Source organism: Cetorhinus maximus, chromosome 19 (assembly GCF_964194155.1).
Source record: "Cetorhinus maximus chromosome 19, sCetMax3.hap1.1, whole genome shotgun sequence".
In the NCBI taxonomy this organism is placed as follows: Eukaryota; Metazoa; Chordata; class Chondrichthyes; order Lamniformes; family Cetorhinidae; genus Cetorhinus; species Cetorhinus maximus.
Genome location: NC_135897.1, coordinates 46,568,378 through 46,584,181, shown reverse-complemented (window position 1 = coordinate 46,584,181; position 15,804 = coordinate 46,568,378). Strand labels below are relative to the sequence as shown.

The following is a 15,804-nucleotide window of genomic DNA, read 5'->3' as shown; positions in this document are numbered from 1 at the left end:
ACTTGCGTTGATCTATAATGCCAGCAGCTATGTCACAAATATACAAATAATGATATTGCCAAACTGGCTGGTTATATAATAACACCTATTTTCACAATGCTAGACATGATAATAGCAAACACTTGTTTCTGAATCAAATATTTCATTTGTACGTAATGTAAAATATAAGTTGTAAAATAATGTCACCAGTGTTTTAGTATTCCATTGGGCCTTTGTTCTGAAACTGAAATTCAATAATATAATTTAAAGGGAATTTGGAAGAAACGATACTGCATACAGCATTGTTAAATGGCAATAAAGAAATTGCGGAATTCATTCTGGACATGATGCCATCGCTGATCAATGAACCGATGACATCTGATATGTACAGAGGTAAAATATACATAGTGTTCGTGTTGTTTATAGAGACAGTTCTGACTATGTTAAAGATGCTAGTTGTTGTTATTTTGGAATTTTAATCTCAGACTCACAGAAATTCAAAGCCTAGCTTATATGTATAAGTGAACACATTTGAAAGACTAATTAGGTCCTTATTTTAACCTATTTAACTTGTCGTTATGTTATGAAATATTGGCTTACAGTTGCTTAATGCATTCATCTGAAAAATGTTCAACTTTAATGGAGGGCTTATAAATTAAAAAAACTGTTTCTGAACCTATTTCAAGGCCTAGATATGAGGTGAAAGTGTCATAGCAGTGCTATCGAATGATGCAGTTGATTAAACACTGGCCTTCCACTTCTAACATGTGGGTCAAAACAAATGTAGAATGGTAGGATGAAAGTCTGCTCTATTTGTTGGCTATAAGAGTTTGTGTAATGTGTTAGGACAGTCTCACTTCCTAATATGGCATAGGATTACAATACAAAACTGCCCCCAATTTGCCACTAAATGGCATTGTCACTCAAGTAGTCCTAAGAATGGTTGATGTGCAAATTTGAAAGAAGTGTCACACTAGTGTATTGGCAAGTGCTTTCCTGAGGTTGAGGCTGAGGCACATTGTTGGCCAGAATAGCAAAACATTTTGCTATTTTTGCGGTAGGGTTTCTGCTTATTTACACCGATAATATCTGCAATCGGGGTGGAATTGTTGCAAAATATTGGGAAATCTTAAACATGGGTTACGCCTAAAGGTACTTGTAAACATGTCTTCTGCCATCTTTTACATGGATTCAAGATTCAATTTTCTAGGATAAGGTTCTTCCCACAAAAATTCCACTCCCCCAGGTATAAATTGCAAGCTTATGTCAATTGTACAGGCTCCAGAATGCGCTTTAAATTGTGCCCCTTAAGTGCATAGACACCGATAGAAATATTTTAAAAAGTTTTTTCATAACAAAATGCATTTAATTTACTATAAAACTCACTAGTGTATTCCAATGAACCCATTAAATGGCTCAGTATGGTTTTAAATAATTTTCAACGATTTTCAATCAGGTTAGTCATAGGCAGAGGACCAGGTACCTTTATTAAAAACTTAGTTTAGCAAATAAACCCACTTTCAGCTATATTGATAAAAATGCACTACTTAAATACTTAAAGAAATTCTTTTTAATGGAAAGAAATAAAGAAACAATTACATTCTATCATGTTGCTCGATTGCATGGGTTCATGGACAATTTTCCTTTTGTGATTATGCGAATCAATTTTATTGCAAACTGAAACTGAAACATAACCAGCACAATTACAAATGCATTTTGGGCACAATTTCCCAATTGCACCCAAAACAGAAATTCTGCCTATTAATTTAATATGGGAGGCACAGGGCAAAACATTGCTGACTGACTGGACAGAGATAGTCACTAGGTTGCCTCTCCATTATGACATTTTTAACACATTTAAGCTCAGTAACAAAAGCCGAACATTGATCTAAGATTTTTGTTTTAGTGCTCAGCCAGGTGAGGGAAGTTGGTCTTCTGGAATGTAACCTTTTTGTTTCAGTTCACCAATATCAGCATCTGACATTTTCAGGTTAAAATGAACCTTTCAGCAAAATGAAATAAGAACAAGGAAAATGTATTACTCAGTAGACATTTTTAGTGCCGCGCTATTTCTTATACTGTTTACATGAATGAACTGTCTCTAGAATCACTTTCAATTCTCTTTTTGTATCAATCTATAGGTGAGACACCCATGCACATTGCTGTTCTGAAACAAGATGTGGAAATGGTTAAAGAACTTCTGAAAAGAGGTGCTGATGTGATGAACGCTCGTGCAACGGGATCCTGCTTTGTCCCTGGAGAAGAATGTCAGTGTTACTATGGTAATGTCTCATTCGTCTTCCGAGAGTTAAGATGGTTAATTTTCCATAGACAGTTTGAGCAGTGACTCAAGAACATGTGGGATTTATGTCCAGTGACTTTGCATACAATTTAGTCAGGTCTAATTGTATACACAATGAGCTCCTGGTATGTAATATGCTGGTCATTGGGAGCTTTCTTTTTTTGGTGAAGAAGGAGGGAGCAGGATATATAGCACAAATACAGAAATCTGGATTGAATTACATTATATTTGATGATGCATTTTTAGAACTGCTTCTGGAAGTGATGCAGTACAAGATGTTTGCCCTGTGTGATACTGCAGGCATCATCCACACAGGTAGTATTTCACAGTGCAGAGAAGGAAGTGACATTCCATCTCAATGATATTTTTGTGTTGAAGAAATCTCGCTGTGGGTGTTTGGCTTCAGCAAACCTATCAAGGTAAGAGCACCCTCAAGTACCAATTAGATTGGCAAAATAGATATACCATAAAGTTTTTTTTCCTACTCAGACTACTTTACCTTTGAATGCTTCCTTATATATCCATTCTACAGCAGAGCATACCTAACAACTACTTATACCTATAATGTTTATCACACTGATACCTTAATAGTCTCCGCCTCAAAAAAATTTCAAAACCTAACTGCATGATGCATTTACCATCTTTCTCATTTTCTTTGTTCTCAGTCTATACAGTTGATGCCCTCCAGGCCTGCACTCAAGCACAATAGAATGTGATGCAGTATATTTACATAGAAACAATATTTGAGTCTGTTGTAGCCAGGAGTGTAACATATGTAAAGGGCAATTAGGGATGGGCAATAAATGCTGGACTAGTCAGTGACGCCCGCATCCCATAGACGAATTAAAAAAAAAGATTTTCTTCTCGTGCTGTCTGAGCCCTCAGCAAAGCATACATAATGAGGCTTGGTTAAGAGCCGAAACAGCTATTATATTGATGGAACAGCTGCTTTCCAAAGGAAACATTGTTTGATTGACAGCTCAGGCTCTCTGATCTCTGCTGTCAGTTTCACAGGTCAAAATTTAATGGCCCTGTTTCAGTGGGGGCGGGGCCAGGGCCGTAAAATGCGACAAGCTGTTCAAATGTCCATTAACTTCGGTGGAAACATAAAATCCCGCCGACATAAAATTCTGCCCATAATGTTTGTTTACGCAAGTTAGGTTGTTTCAAGGGTGTGGTTTTTGAAACTTCAAAGGACCTGGATGATTAACACTTTTTTATCTTGTACATCGGACATTTTTCTCAAACACTCAAGAAAGTTCTCAATAAATGACATCTTTTCAAAGGTTTTTTACTGCACATACCACTTTATACTATAAGGTTCATTAGCTCTAGAAAGTGTATAGTGAATCAATGGGCATGAAAGTGCCATAGCTTGACACAGGGGCCATGAGGAGCCTTGGGGTGGGTGGAAAGGCAGAACTTGGCATAAGGGGCATGAGTAACCATAGGGGTGGTTGAAGGGCAGAGCTTGGCATGGGAGCATGAAGTGGCATGGATTGGGCATGGGGAGTGTTTGGAGGGTGAAGGGGTTGAGGGGTGAGGACTGGAGGACCTTTGTTTTCTTATTTTAGTTGGGACAAAGACCCATGGCACTGAGGTGTGCCTTTTAAATAGCCCACCTTGGCACCTGGCAACCCCTGTGGCCACTTCTACACTACTTCCTGGGTCGGCTGGCCCGACTCCAGCCTGCATCCCCCCCTCCCCACAAACAATGAAGATCCTGCCTTTGCAGGCACTTTCTCCCAAGGTGGTGGGCCGAACTGGGAATTTTCCTGACTCCCCTACCCACCCGGGCCATTCTTCCAGAAGAATGGTGGACGTCACCTCCATCCAACAGGTTTGAATTTTCCCTGTTGTTGCAAAAATGGTGGGTGAGCTTGAAAATTGGAAATCCTGGCCCGAACATGGCACCTATAATTTTTGCAGGGGCAGGAATGGGGCGGGTCACATTTCACACATGCGTATTTCATAGAGGCAGTTGCCCACTTAAATGAGCAGCTTCCTCCACTCATGTGCGATAGTGCTCTCACAGGTGTGAGAAAAACGTCGTGTGCGGGTTAGACCTTGTCGGAGCAGGTCTGAACTTTGTGGGTTTGTTTGGATAGCCTGGGTACCATTCTGGAGAGGTGTAGGCATGAACTGCCTCAGAACTGGCAAAAACTCAAATCCAACTGCCTGGCTTTAACCTAAGGGAGTATGAGGGGTAGGCTGTTGGACTTACAAGGCAATTTTTTTTTACTCCTACTTCCATTGGAAGAGGTGAGGCATCGGAGGTGGGCCCAGTTTTATTTGGAGGAAGTGAGAGGAGTTTAAGGAGAAATTGTTCAGTGTGAGAACAAGTTCAGCCAGAGGGAGGAGAGTAGTGGTGGATGGGGATTGTTCGGGCCTCTGTTCGAGGAAGAAGCGGAGAGCCCTCAGGCCATCCCAGTGGGGGATGGAGGTGTAGAGGGATTGGACGTCCATGGTGAAGAGGAGGCGGTTGGGGCCAGGGAACTGGAAATTGTTGATATGATGTAGGGTGTCAGAGGAATCACGGATGTAGGTGGGAAGGGACTGGACAAGGGGAAATAAAAATAAAATAAAACACAAATAAACTAAACAAATAAAAGGTTTGGCTATGGGTACCTGCATGGGCCCCAGCTATGCCTGTCTCTTTATGGGGTATGTGGAACATTCCTTGTTCCAGTCCTGCTCAGGCCCCCTCCCACAACTCTTTCTCCGGTACATCGATGATTACTTCGGTGCTGCTTCATGCTCTCGTCTGGACCTGGAAAAATTTATTAATTTTGCTTCCAATTTCCACCCCTCCATCATTTTCACATGGTCCATCTCTGACACTTCCCTTCCCTTCCTTGACCTCTCTGTCTCAATTTCTGGTGATAGACTGTCCACCAATATCCATTACAAGTCTACCGACTCCCACAGCTACCTCGACTACAGCTCCTCACACCCCGCTTCCTGTAAGGACTCCATCCCATTCTCTCAATTCCTTCACCTCCGTCGCATCTGTTCTGATGATGCCACTTTCAAAAACAGTTCCTCTGACATTTCCTCCTTCTTCCTTAACCGAGGTTTTCCAGCCACGGTGGTTGACAGGGCCCTCAACTGTGTCCGGCCCATCTCCCGTGCATCCACCCTCACACCTTCTTCTCCTTTCCAGAAACATGATAGGGTCCCCCTTGTCTTCACTTATCACTGCACCAGCCTCCGCATTCAAAGGATCATCCTCCGCCATTTCCGCCAACTCCAGCATGATGCCACCACCAAACACATCTTCCATTCACCCCCCCCTGGCGGCATTCTGCAGGGATCATTCCCTCCGGGACACCCTGGTCCACTCCTCCATCACCCCCTACACCTCAACCCCCTCCCATGGCACCTTCCCATGCAACTATAGAAGGTGCGACACCTGCCCCTTTACTTCCCCTCTCCTCACCGTCCAAGGGCCCAAACATTCCTTTCAAGTGAAGCAGCATTTCACTTGCATTTCCCCCAACTTAGTCTACTGCATTCGTTGCTCCCAATCCGGTCTCCTCTACATTGGAGAGACCAAACGCAGACTGGGTGACTGCTTTGCAGAACACCTTCGGTCTGACCGCAAGCATTACCCAGACCTCCCTGTCGCTTGCCATTTCAACACTCCACCCTGCTCTCATGCCCACATGTCTGTCCTTGGCCTGCTGCATTGTTCCAGTGAAGCTCAACGCAAACTGAAGGAACAGCACCTCATCTTCCGACTATGCACTTTACAGCCTTCCGGACTGAATATTGAGTTCAACAATTTTAGATCATGAATTCTCTCTTCCATCCCCACCCCCTTTCCCATTTTCCCCCTCCTTTTTGTTTTTTCCAATAATTTATATAGATTTTTCTTTTCCCACCTACTTCCATTATTTTTAAATGTATTTCCATCCATTGTTTTATCTCTACCTTTTAGCTTATTTCGATCCCTTCCCCCCACCCCACCCCCACTAGGGCTATCTGTACCTTGCTTGTCCTGCTTTCTACCCTTAATTAGCACATTCCTTTAGATAATATCACCACCTTCAACACGTCTTTCTCCTTTTGTCTGTGGCATCTTTTGGTTATATCCACCTATCACTGGCCCTCTATCCAGCTCTTCTCGTCACCAGCCCCCCCCCCCCACCCGCCCCCTTAAACCAGCTTATATTTCACCTCTCTTCTATTTTTACTTGGTTCTGTTGAAGGGTCATTCGGACTCGAAACGTTAACTGTGTTCCTATCCGCAGATGCTGCCAGACCTGCTGAGTTTTTCCAGGTATTTTTGTTTTTGTTTTGGATTTCTAGCATCTGCAGTTTTTTGCTTTTATCTTGTTGTAACTGAATAAACTGCCTTGCTTGTTACTGCTGCTCCTGACTCTTATTTACCTCTGAAATTCTAATTTTAATGTAGCCCTGCCTGATGGTTTTTAAGGTAAGGGATCACTGTTTACTTAAGTTCAGGCATGTAGCAATCAAGTAATGGCATGTGTGGAATAATACTTTTAGATAGTTTTAATAGTTTTGTAACCTCTTCAACAATCTATTGCAACTGTCTTTCACAATGTCATCAATGGTTGATTGTAGATTGATGAGCAGAGGTGGTTTAGTTTTTGATTCAGTTTTACGCAGGTTATTTTGTCTGTATTTGACCATATTATCTTACCTCCAGGTGAATATTTGTTGTCATTTGCAGCATGCATTGGCAATGAAGAGATTGTCAGAACTCTTATTAAGCATTGTGCGCCATTAGAGGCACAAGATTCCTTAGGTAAGTATTCCATAATTATTCCAAGAGCTGTGCCTGAATTAAACTTTTTTGAAGGAATGTACCTTTTGCTACCTCCGTATACATACCAGATGTAAACTACAATTATAAACATTCATGAAATACATAGAAGGGTTAACAAGTTTTTAACAATTCTTTGCTCAGAAGTGTCAGACCATTATGGAAACTGTTTTGTTTTAAATTAAAACAAGAGAAACCAAGTGTCATAGTGCAGGATATCACCATGGCTCAAAACAGCAGGAGAGAAGATGTAATATGTTGAGAAACATTGGTAGGTAATGACAAACATGGACTTATATGTCCATTGGGATATAATTGTATCCTGTAATAAAACAAGAATAATTCTAGTTAGTGGCATACAAATGTCTAATATAATTGTGGAAATGGACTCACAATAAGTGCAGAATCCATAGCAGCTTTAATCCTTTACAATAACATGCATTTGTTTAACAGCTTTAATGTAGTCCTGAGACACTTTACAGAAAAGGGAGAAAATTATGAATAAAAGGAATGGACAAAGAGCCATTGTGTAAGAGTCAGGAGAGGTGGCCAAATGTTTGTTTGGAAAGGTAGGTTGAGAATGTTTTTAAAGAGAGAGAAGGGTTTAGGGAGGAAATTCAATAGAGTCAAGCTGTCAATGATTGAACAAAGGGAAGAGGCAATACACAAGGATGATGGACTGAAATTTCTAAGTCTGGAAGTAGTTGCAGAGATAGGTTACAGTGAGAGCATGGTGGCATCTGAAGATAGCACTAAAGATTTTAAATTCAATGGATTGAAGGACCAGAACCCAATATTGGTCAGCAATAACATAAGCAGCAGATATAAAGGACCAGGTATGGGCAACTGAATTTTAAGCAAGATGGATTATAGAGGATGGAAAATTGCAAGGATGGCATCATAGAAATTGATTCAGTGGGGTGACAAATTGTGAATGAAGGCTCATGAACAGTGGCGATGAGATGGCAGCATATATGGACACAGTTGTGGAGGAAGAAGTGAGCAGTGATAAGTAAGTAATGGATAGAATATGGTGTAAATTTGCCTAATTTAATCCCTAAAACTCAGGGGTAGGGACTTAATTTGTCTGTAAATTTCATTAAAATTAATTTATTCTATATTTGACAAAATGTGAGCAAGAGCAGGAAGTGGGTGGAGGAAAGCATGAGAAAGAAAAAAAAGTAAATTATAGAATACAATCAATCTTTCCTACCTATCCTGCTACTAATTGAACCATCCTGGTGGATAAGCAATCTATTGCTCCTCCCTTTTGCTATGGCAAACTATTTCCTCCAATCTTAGCACTAACACCAAGACAAGGAATGCATTGGCTTGTTGTTGCAAAGATTGAGACCATCCATACAGCCACCCCAGCTGCTAGCTCCCAATATTCCCCTTAGAACTTGTTCAGTCTAGTCCTGATGTCCTGTCATTCTGCAGCTTCTCAACCAGTTCATCCCAGTCTTGAACTCAATTTTTACTCAACTACCTATCTGATGCCACTGGTTATCAATATTGTTATTTACTTCTTTTGTCAGACTTAGCACTTGTCCCATTCAAAATTGCCATATTTACTTGTTCTCAAAAAGGCCAACTTTCAACTGTCTGTTCCCTCCCAACTACTACCTCATCTTTAACCATTCTTTCGTAAAGCCCTCATTTCCCTGCTACATACTCAGCTCTGCCATTACTCTTTATTTGAATTCATTTAGTCTACTTTCCACCCTAATCAGGGCAAGATCACCCAAGTCAATGTAATCAACAATATCTCCTTTACCTGTGTACATGGCATCTGATCTATTCTTATCTTTCTTCATCTTCCTTCAGCATCCAAGCTATTTGACCATGCTATCTTCCTCAGTTCTTTGGGAACTCTACTTGTACCTGTCACAAACAACCAGGAGATCTCAAACAATGGCTCTTCCTTTTCCAAAGTAGCCTCCACTTCTTCTTGATCTACATGCGACTTCATAGTAGCATTATCTTTTGGGATGGGGCTAGCTTCCATATGCATCCAATGAAACTTATCTCAATCTCTGCACCACTTTTATTAATATTAAGATATGAACATATAAAAAAGCTGGACAGAAAAAGACCAGCTGTTCCACTGATTCTGTCTCATCCAGTCTTGTCACTACATGAACAATAATACTCCCCATAATCATATGATCTCCTGGGAGAGGCACACAAAAATGTTACAAGAAAATCTAGGTTGACTTAAAGGAAAAGAATAGTTCTTAGAAATTCCTTCCTGACCCCTGAAGGGAATGAGAAACAAGTTTCAGAAAATAACAGTGACCATAAGGTATATCGCCCACTCAGATCATCAAGATCTATTTGGCAATGTGACTTTTGGATTTCAAATGGTTTTTTGAGCTTGGAGGTTGTTTGTTCTGCTTATTGTTTACCTTACATACCTTGAAAAGCACTCTGTGTTACGATGGGTGCCACCCTAGCTTCATTGTTTGGATTGAGGAAGAGTTTAAGAACAGCAGCAGCAACAACAGCAACCTCAAGAACCAGGACCAGCAGCAAGTGGTCCTGTTAAAAGATAGCAGATGGGATAGGCTGCTCACGGGCGACTATACTCAGCCCACTGGATTTATAGGTCAGGAGTATCTCTGACGAACAGTACATGGGGAAACTATGCCTTTTTAGGCAGGTTGCTGTTGATCTCCGCAACATCCTGCAACAAGGCCTGCTGTTTGCTGGGCTAGGTGGCCATGCTTTGGCAGTGACTGTCAATGTCATACTACTGTCATGGACAGAATTTATGCATTCTCTTACTGCCTGTAATCTTTGTGTTTTGTATGAAAAGAGGTGTGTGTTTTCTTACCCTTGGAGTGCATATTCCAATTAAATAATTCAGCAGCAAGCTCTTGTGAGTTTAAAAATAAAGGCCATTTATTCTCACATACTTACCCCAAATTTAGCATAACATCACACATACTCAGTCTCACTCATGCACCCCCACATATAAAGATTGGATACAGATAAAGCTCATGCAATTTTATAGATTATAGTTATCTCAGTCTGATTTATAACCTTTGGTCTTCCACATGCAGGCCTGTAGTCTTTTGAATGGATTTGATGATTTAAAGTTGGAATGAGGATCTCAAAGTGAAGGGTTCACAGAAGATTGTAAGGTTTCTTGTAGTCAAATAGCTAGGAGGTTTGTTCTTCAGACAAAATGTGAAGTGGAACAGTTACTTACTCTGGCTGCCTGATGTCTTGCAGCTTGTGCCTGAATCTGGTTCACAGACTGGCTGAACTGATACTTCTGATGGCTTTTGTGGAACTGCCTGCAAAGAGCCCTTAGCTGATTTTTAGAATCAGACAAAAACATGGCTACCTCACCATGTGACAAGTTCAGCCCTTTTCCAAGTAAGGGGTGGTATTTATGTTGATGTAACATCCTGGGCTAACATCTCTGAAGTCCACCGAACTTAGTTTGGGTGCAGAAAACCATCAAATACAATGGCATGGTGATAGGGGCCATTCACTTCCATCTGTCACCAATCTTCCTTTTTGTTCCATATGAAACTTGGAGACAGGCAGTATGGAAAACTCCATAGTTGTCCCATCCTTTAACAAAAGGGCTGTGAATGCCCATATTTAACTAGGTATTCATTTGAGACTTGGTACTGGCTGTAGTTCAAATGCCAAAGGTCACATGATTTGCAGCAGCCAGTTAAATAGCTTGTTTGTCAAATTTTCTTAAAAGTATTGTCTGAAAGTTCATAATATGATGTCTCTGCGCTTAGCATGATTCTACCCTTAACATTTTATAACTCAAGCTCCTTCCATCACTGCCTCTGCTGTAGACTGCCTGTCTTCAATAAGTCAAATTCCCTTCAAACTAATATCAATAAATCTAGGCATTCAATGATTACCACAAACTCCACACATTCAGGAAAGTCTATTCCTTTCAGTGTTTGATGATATAAGCTGAATTTGATTGGGTGCAGGTTAGATACCTTGCTCAACCAAGAGCTAAGCTATGACCCCTGTATTCTAATCATCCTTAAATGGTTTACTTCCCACTTCATAGCATTGACTGCCTCCATCTCTGGATCAGGGAAGTCTTCATCCATGCCTTAATCACATCTGCACTCATTTTTTCCAGTCCCCTTCTTGTCAGTCCACCAATCTCTAATGTCCTCTCTTCACCAATTCAAAGTCATCCAAAACTCTGATATCCATATCTTGTCCTACACTAAGTTCTCACTGAACTATACTATCTTCCCAACACTCATCTTCAAATTCATTCACAGAATTGCTGTATACTAGCCCTGAAACTGCCTCCAGCCCTATGGCCAGGATTTTCTGGCCCCGTTGTGGCAGGACCTGCCGCGGAGATTTGGTGGCCCAGCCAAAAGTTCATTGACTTTCGGCGGGACCAGATGGTGGGCGGGGCTGGAAAATACTTTACTTCTGGCCTATTTCGTTCCTCCTTCTTTCATTGATAACAAATATTTTGGTTATCTCACCCTTACTCTTCGAACTTTGTATATAAACCCCTCTGTGCCTCTCCACCTTTCCCCTCACTTTCAAAAGCTTTTGGCTGTCATCTTCTATTTCTCAACCAAATATTTGGTGTCCGTTGCTTTCCTGCTGTGTGCAATGCCTTGGGATATTTTTCTACTTTTGAGATGCTATATAAATTTAATTTGTTGTCATTTCTTCATTGACTTATTATTTGTTTGAAACAAGTTTGGACTTCCTTGGATATCTTCTGGTACATGTGTGCGAGTTGCTTCCTGAAATCTGCATGTACATGAATGCTGAAAACAGAAGCGAGTAGCAGCAATTATGATGTATATTTTCTGTTGTGTGAGCCTCCGAAGAAATAAAAATGCCCCAGGGCTGATTAGGAGTTATAGTTTTCATATATTTGCTATTGGATGATATACAATCTTAGATGGGATAGAAAAATGTGTCACTTTGAAACTATAGCCACAGTTTTATGATGTTAGTAATATCAGTGTTGCTGGTGAAGAGGATTGACTTCACTGAATAAAAGGCATGTACTTGCTATTGAAGGGGAGGGAATGTTTATCATGGTGAAAGTTGTGCAGAAAATACTGGATAGTTTCAGACAAATTGGCCAGAGGCATATTCCACTAAAGACAATGCAGGAATGTGAAGATCTTCTTACTTTTATTGGTAAAGCCTTGGAAATCTTGTTGGAGGTGACTTTCTTTGAAAAAAATGCATATTTCTTATCATATTCAAATGGGACGCAGGAGTCAAGAATGCCAAGATGTCATACTGGCACCGTTGGGTTTTTTGATAGTTGTCCCACATTCCACCCACTCAAATCTCACTCTCAGTTAAGAATTCCCTCTCCAGCTTTCCTGTATGTATTTTATGAATGTGCAGGTAACAGGAAATAGATCATGGCTGTGCTTGAGAAAGTCCACAAACCTTCAGATTTTAGAAAGTTCTCCTGAACTCAACATTGATTTCAATAACTTCAGGTAATGACAATTGCTTGTATCTTTTCAGACAGCAATTCTGCTGTTGCCATATTGACACCTTCTTCAGACCCATCCTTTGTTTCTTTACTTGTTTCATTATCACTCTCTTTTGCCTTGCACCACCAACACTTCTTTCATGTCATCTCTCCTGCCTTACACCTTATTCACAGACTGTCCCCTTTGATTTTTTGTGCCCTCTTCCCTTTCCCTTCCTCCACACTTGCTTAAAAACTGTTCCATCTCTAATTTCTTCCAGTTCTGACAAAAGGTCATTGAACTGAAGTGTTAACTCTATTTCTCTCTACACAGATGCTGCCCACCCTCCTGAGAATTTCCAATATCTTCTGTTTTTATTTCAGAATAAGAGTATTGCTATGACATTCACAAAAAAATGCTCTTCTCAACCTTTTATCTTGCTTGTCCATCTCATTTAATAGTTAACATAGTCTAAAACTTACACATAAAATATTACCTATGATAATAACGGCTCAACACCCTGCTTTCAGCAATAACAGCGAGAATGTAGGATGTTTTGTGCTAACCAAATGGAATCAAACGTATGAATTAATGCTAATGCTGTATATGCAAATTAACCATGAATTTACCCAGCTTGGGTGGTTTTAAGATTTCAGTTTAATTGATGAGCTCACTCTAAATGCAGGCACACACACTTGTGTTTAAAATGCACATTCATACCTGCAAATGTGTGTACACATAGTTCATGTGGGCTGTGAGCCATCAGCATCACTCTAAGGCAGATGAAACTAAACTGGTATGAATGCTTACATATGTTACCTTGATTCGGAAGGCAGGATGCTTATGACAGTGATTGGAAATTCAAATCTTTTTTTTCTGCAGGCAATACAGTGCTTCATGTGTTAGTTCTACAACCAGAAAAAGAACAGGCATATTCCATGTATGATCTTATCACATCACTTGTGTCTGAGAAACATCATCAATTTGTAGAAAACATTGTGAACAATGATGGCTACACTCCATTGAAGCTTGCAGCAGCCGAAGGTGACTTTGTAGTAAGTAAACTACTTCTCTGAAATTAAGTGAACCTATCTAATAAGCTGGCAGTGGGAAGTAGCACTCTCACCGCAGAGTCAGTTTGGGACTTAAATCCCACTCAAGGGGCTTAAGCACAAAATCTAGACTCTCACTCCAGTGCTGTACTGAGGGAGCTTCTGCCTCTTGGATAAAGCATTAAACTGAGGCCCTATTTTCCCTCCCAGTGGATATAAAAGATCCCATGATATTTTTTCGAAGAAGAGCTGAACAACATTGATAAAAGCAGAATATCTGGTCATTATCACAGTACTGCTTGTGCAATTTTGCTGTGCACAAATTGGCTGCCATATTTTTTGCATTGTAAGTGTTGAAACCTTTATCTGAAAGTGCACCCTAGTGCATAACCTCTAATCAAAATATCAGTTAGGTTAAAATATCTCTTTAAATATATACCTTTGTTTTTTTGGACAAAACCTTTCATTGCTGAAAAAAGAGACATGTTGCTGAAGCTTTTCATCTTGCACTCATGAGGACAACTGAAAGAATGTCAAATTTTAAATGATCACAGCCATTTATGCTACAGGAGATAGACGTGCTGATTGGTTGGCTAGTTGACTCCGATTGGCCAGGGTATTAGGCCATAGAGACCATAGAGAAAGCAACGGGGAACTATAGGCTCCTCAAGCTCATGATAATTCAAAAAGACACAAGGCTTGAACATATTCCTTTTGTTTGCGGAGAACAGGTCACTGTGTGTGAATGAATGTCACTTCTAGCAAGCATAAATGAGTCACACTATGACTTTGACTGATTATCTTAAATTGGTTATTAGTGTATCTGTAAGTGCACTCAGGATTGTTCAGCAAGTGCTTCCCAATCACGGAATCACATCTAAAAGTAGTTTGGTCTTGGTTTTTGCAAGCGCGGGCTGTTTGTGTATGGTCTATATTTTGTCTATTCTGAACAATTGAAGGAACCTGTTGTTTGATTCAATCAGCCAATCACTGGGACGTATGGCCAATGTACCTGACACAGGCACTGCAATTCATATACAATGTTGCTCAATTGTGTGAGAGGCAGAATGTCTTTTTGGACTGTCGGCAGCATCCTGTTAGTGGAAAATACCAGTCTTGTAGCCATTGCATAACGGCAATGTGAAATGGCTTACTTATAACCTGTTGTTCAAAATTTTGAGATACTTTGCCTTTCCATGGTAAATTGAGGTAGACTGGACACTTTTAAAGGACCGCAAGTGGCAACCTTTGGCCCATTTGTGAGTTTGCCCAATGCACTGTGGACAATGAGCAGAATAGCCATTATCCCGCAGGATAGCTTTGATGTGCTCTCTTTCTTCGTCAAGCTTGCAGGATGAGCAAATGGCTAGGGCCCTATTAACAAGATTACTGATAAGGCCTATCTTATACTATATGAATTCCAACGTGTACATTGACTGGTGAACATAAAACTTGCGGTAGACATTGAGAACCCATTAGCAGATTTCTCAACTAGCCATTGAGGAACATGAGCGAGCTAGATTATTCTATCTCAAAAGGGAATTTGGGTGCGGGATGAAGTATATTAAGATGTGTAATAAAATCCTTACGTGCGGCTGCAGTTTCACAGGTCACAAACATGTAATTTACATATTGGAAATATGCACAGAGTAGGAGGTTAGGTCTCATTCCATTAAAAACGCATTTCTTGTGGAAACCTGCAAAAATATTAGCAAGAGCCAGGTCTGGAGGGGATCTCATGGCTACACTATCTATTTGGGCATATATGGTGTCATTAAAACAACTCGACTGCACAAGTTGCTAAGTTCATCAGGTCAATGAAGGCAGATTCAGAAAATGGCAGCACATAGATATAGAGAGACAGCACAAATGTTGATGGCTTCCTTCAGTGGCACATTTGTAACTTAGCTCACAGTGTCGAATGGGCACATAGGTGTTGCTATCAATACGTAGGTCATGAAAATCTTTTTATTTAATAAAGAGCAGGGAGATTGTGTTGTAACTGTATAAAACCGTATATTTAAGAATTTAAGAAGGGTTGTAGAGATAAGCCAGGGAACTACAGGCCAGTGAGCCTCACGTCAGTGGTAGGGAAACTATTGGAGAAAATTCTGAAGGAGAGAATCTATCTCCACTTGGAGAGGCAAGGTTTGATCAGGGATAGTCAGCATTGCTTTGTCAGAGGGAGGTCATGCCTAACAAATTTGATTGAATTTTTTGAGG

General features: G+C 40.5%; 1 protein-coding gene across 1 annotated transcript in view; it reads left to right on the top strand.

Moving 5' to 3' along the window:
- LOC144693772 (transient receptor potential cation channel subfamily V member 6-like) overlaps positions 1 to 15,804 on the top strand; it is a 65,391-nt gene that overhangs the window by 13,889 nt on the left and 35,698 nt on the right. The window contains exons 3-6 of the mRNA XM_078563790.1: positions 250 to 372; positions 2,121 to 2,261; positions 6,957 to 7,055; positions 13,412 to 13,584. Coding sequence (XP_078419916.1) covers positions 250 to 372; positions 2,121 to 2,261; positions 6,957 to 7,055; positions 13,412 to 13,584 — 536 coding nt within the window. The remainder of the gene's footprint in view (positions 1 to 249; positions 373 to 2,120; positions 2,262 to 6,956; positions 7,056 to 13,411; positions 13,585 to 15,804) is intronic.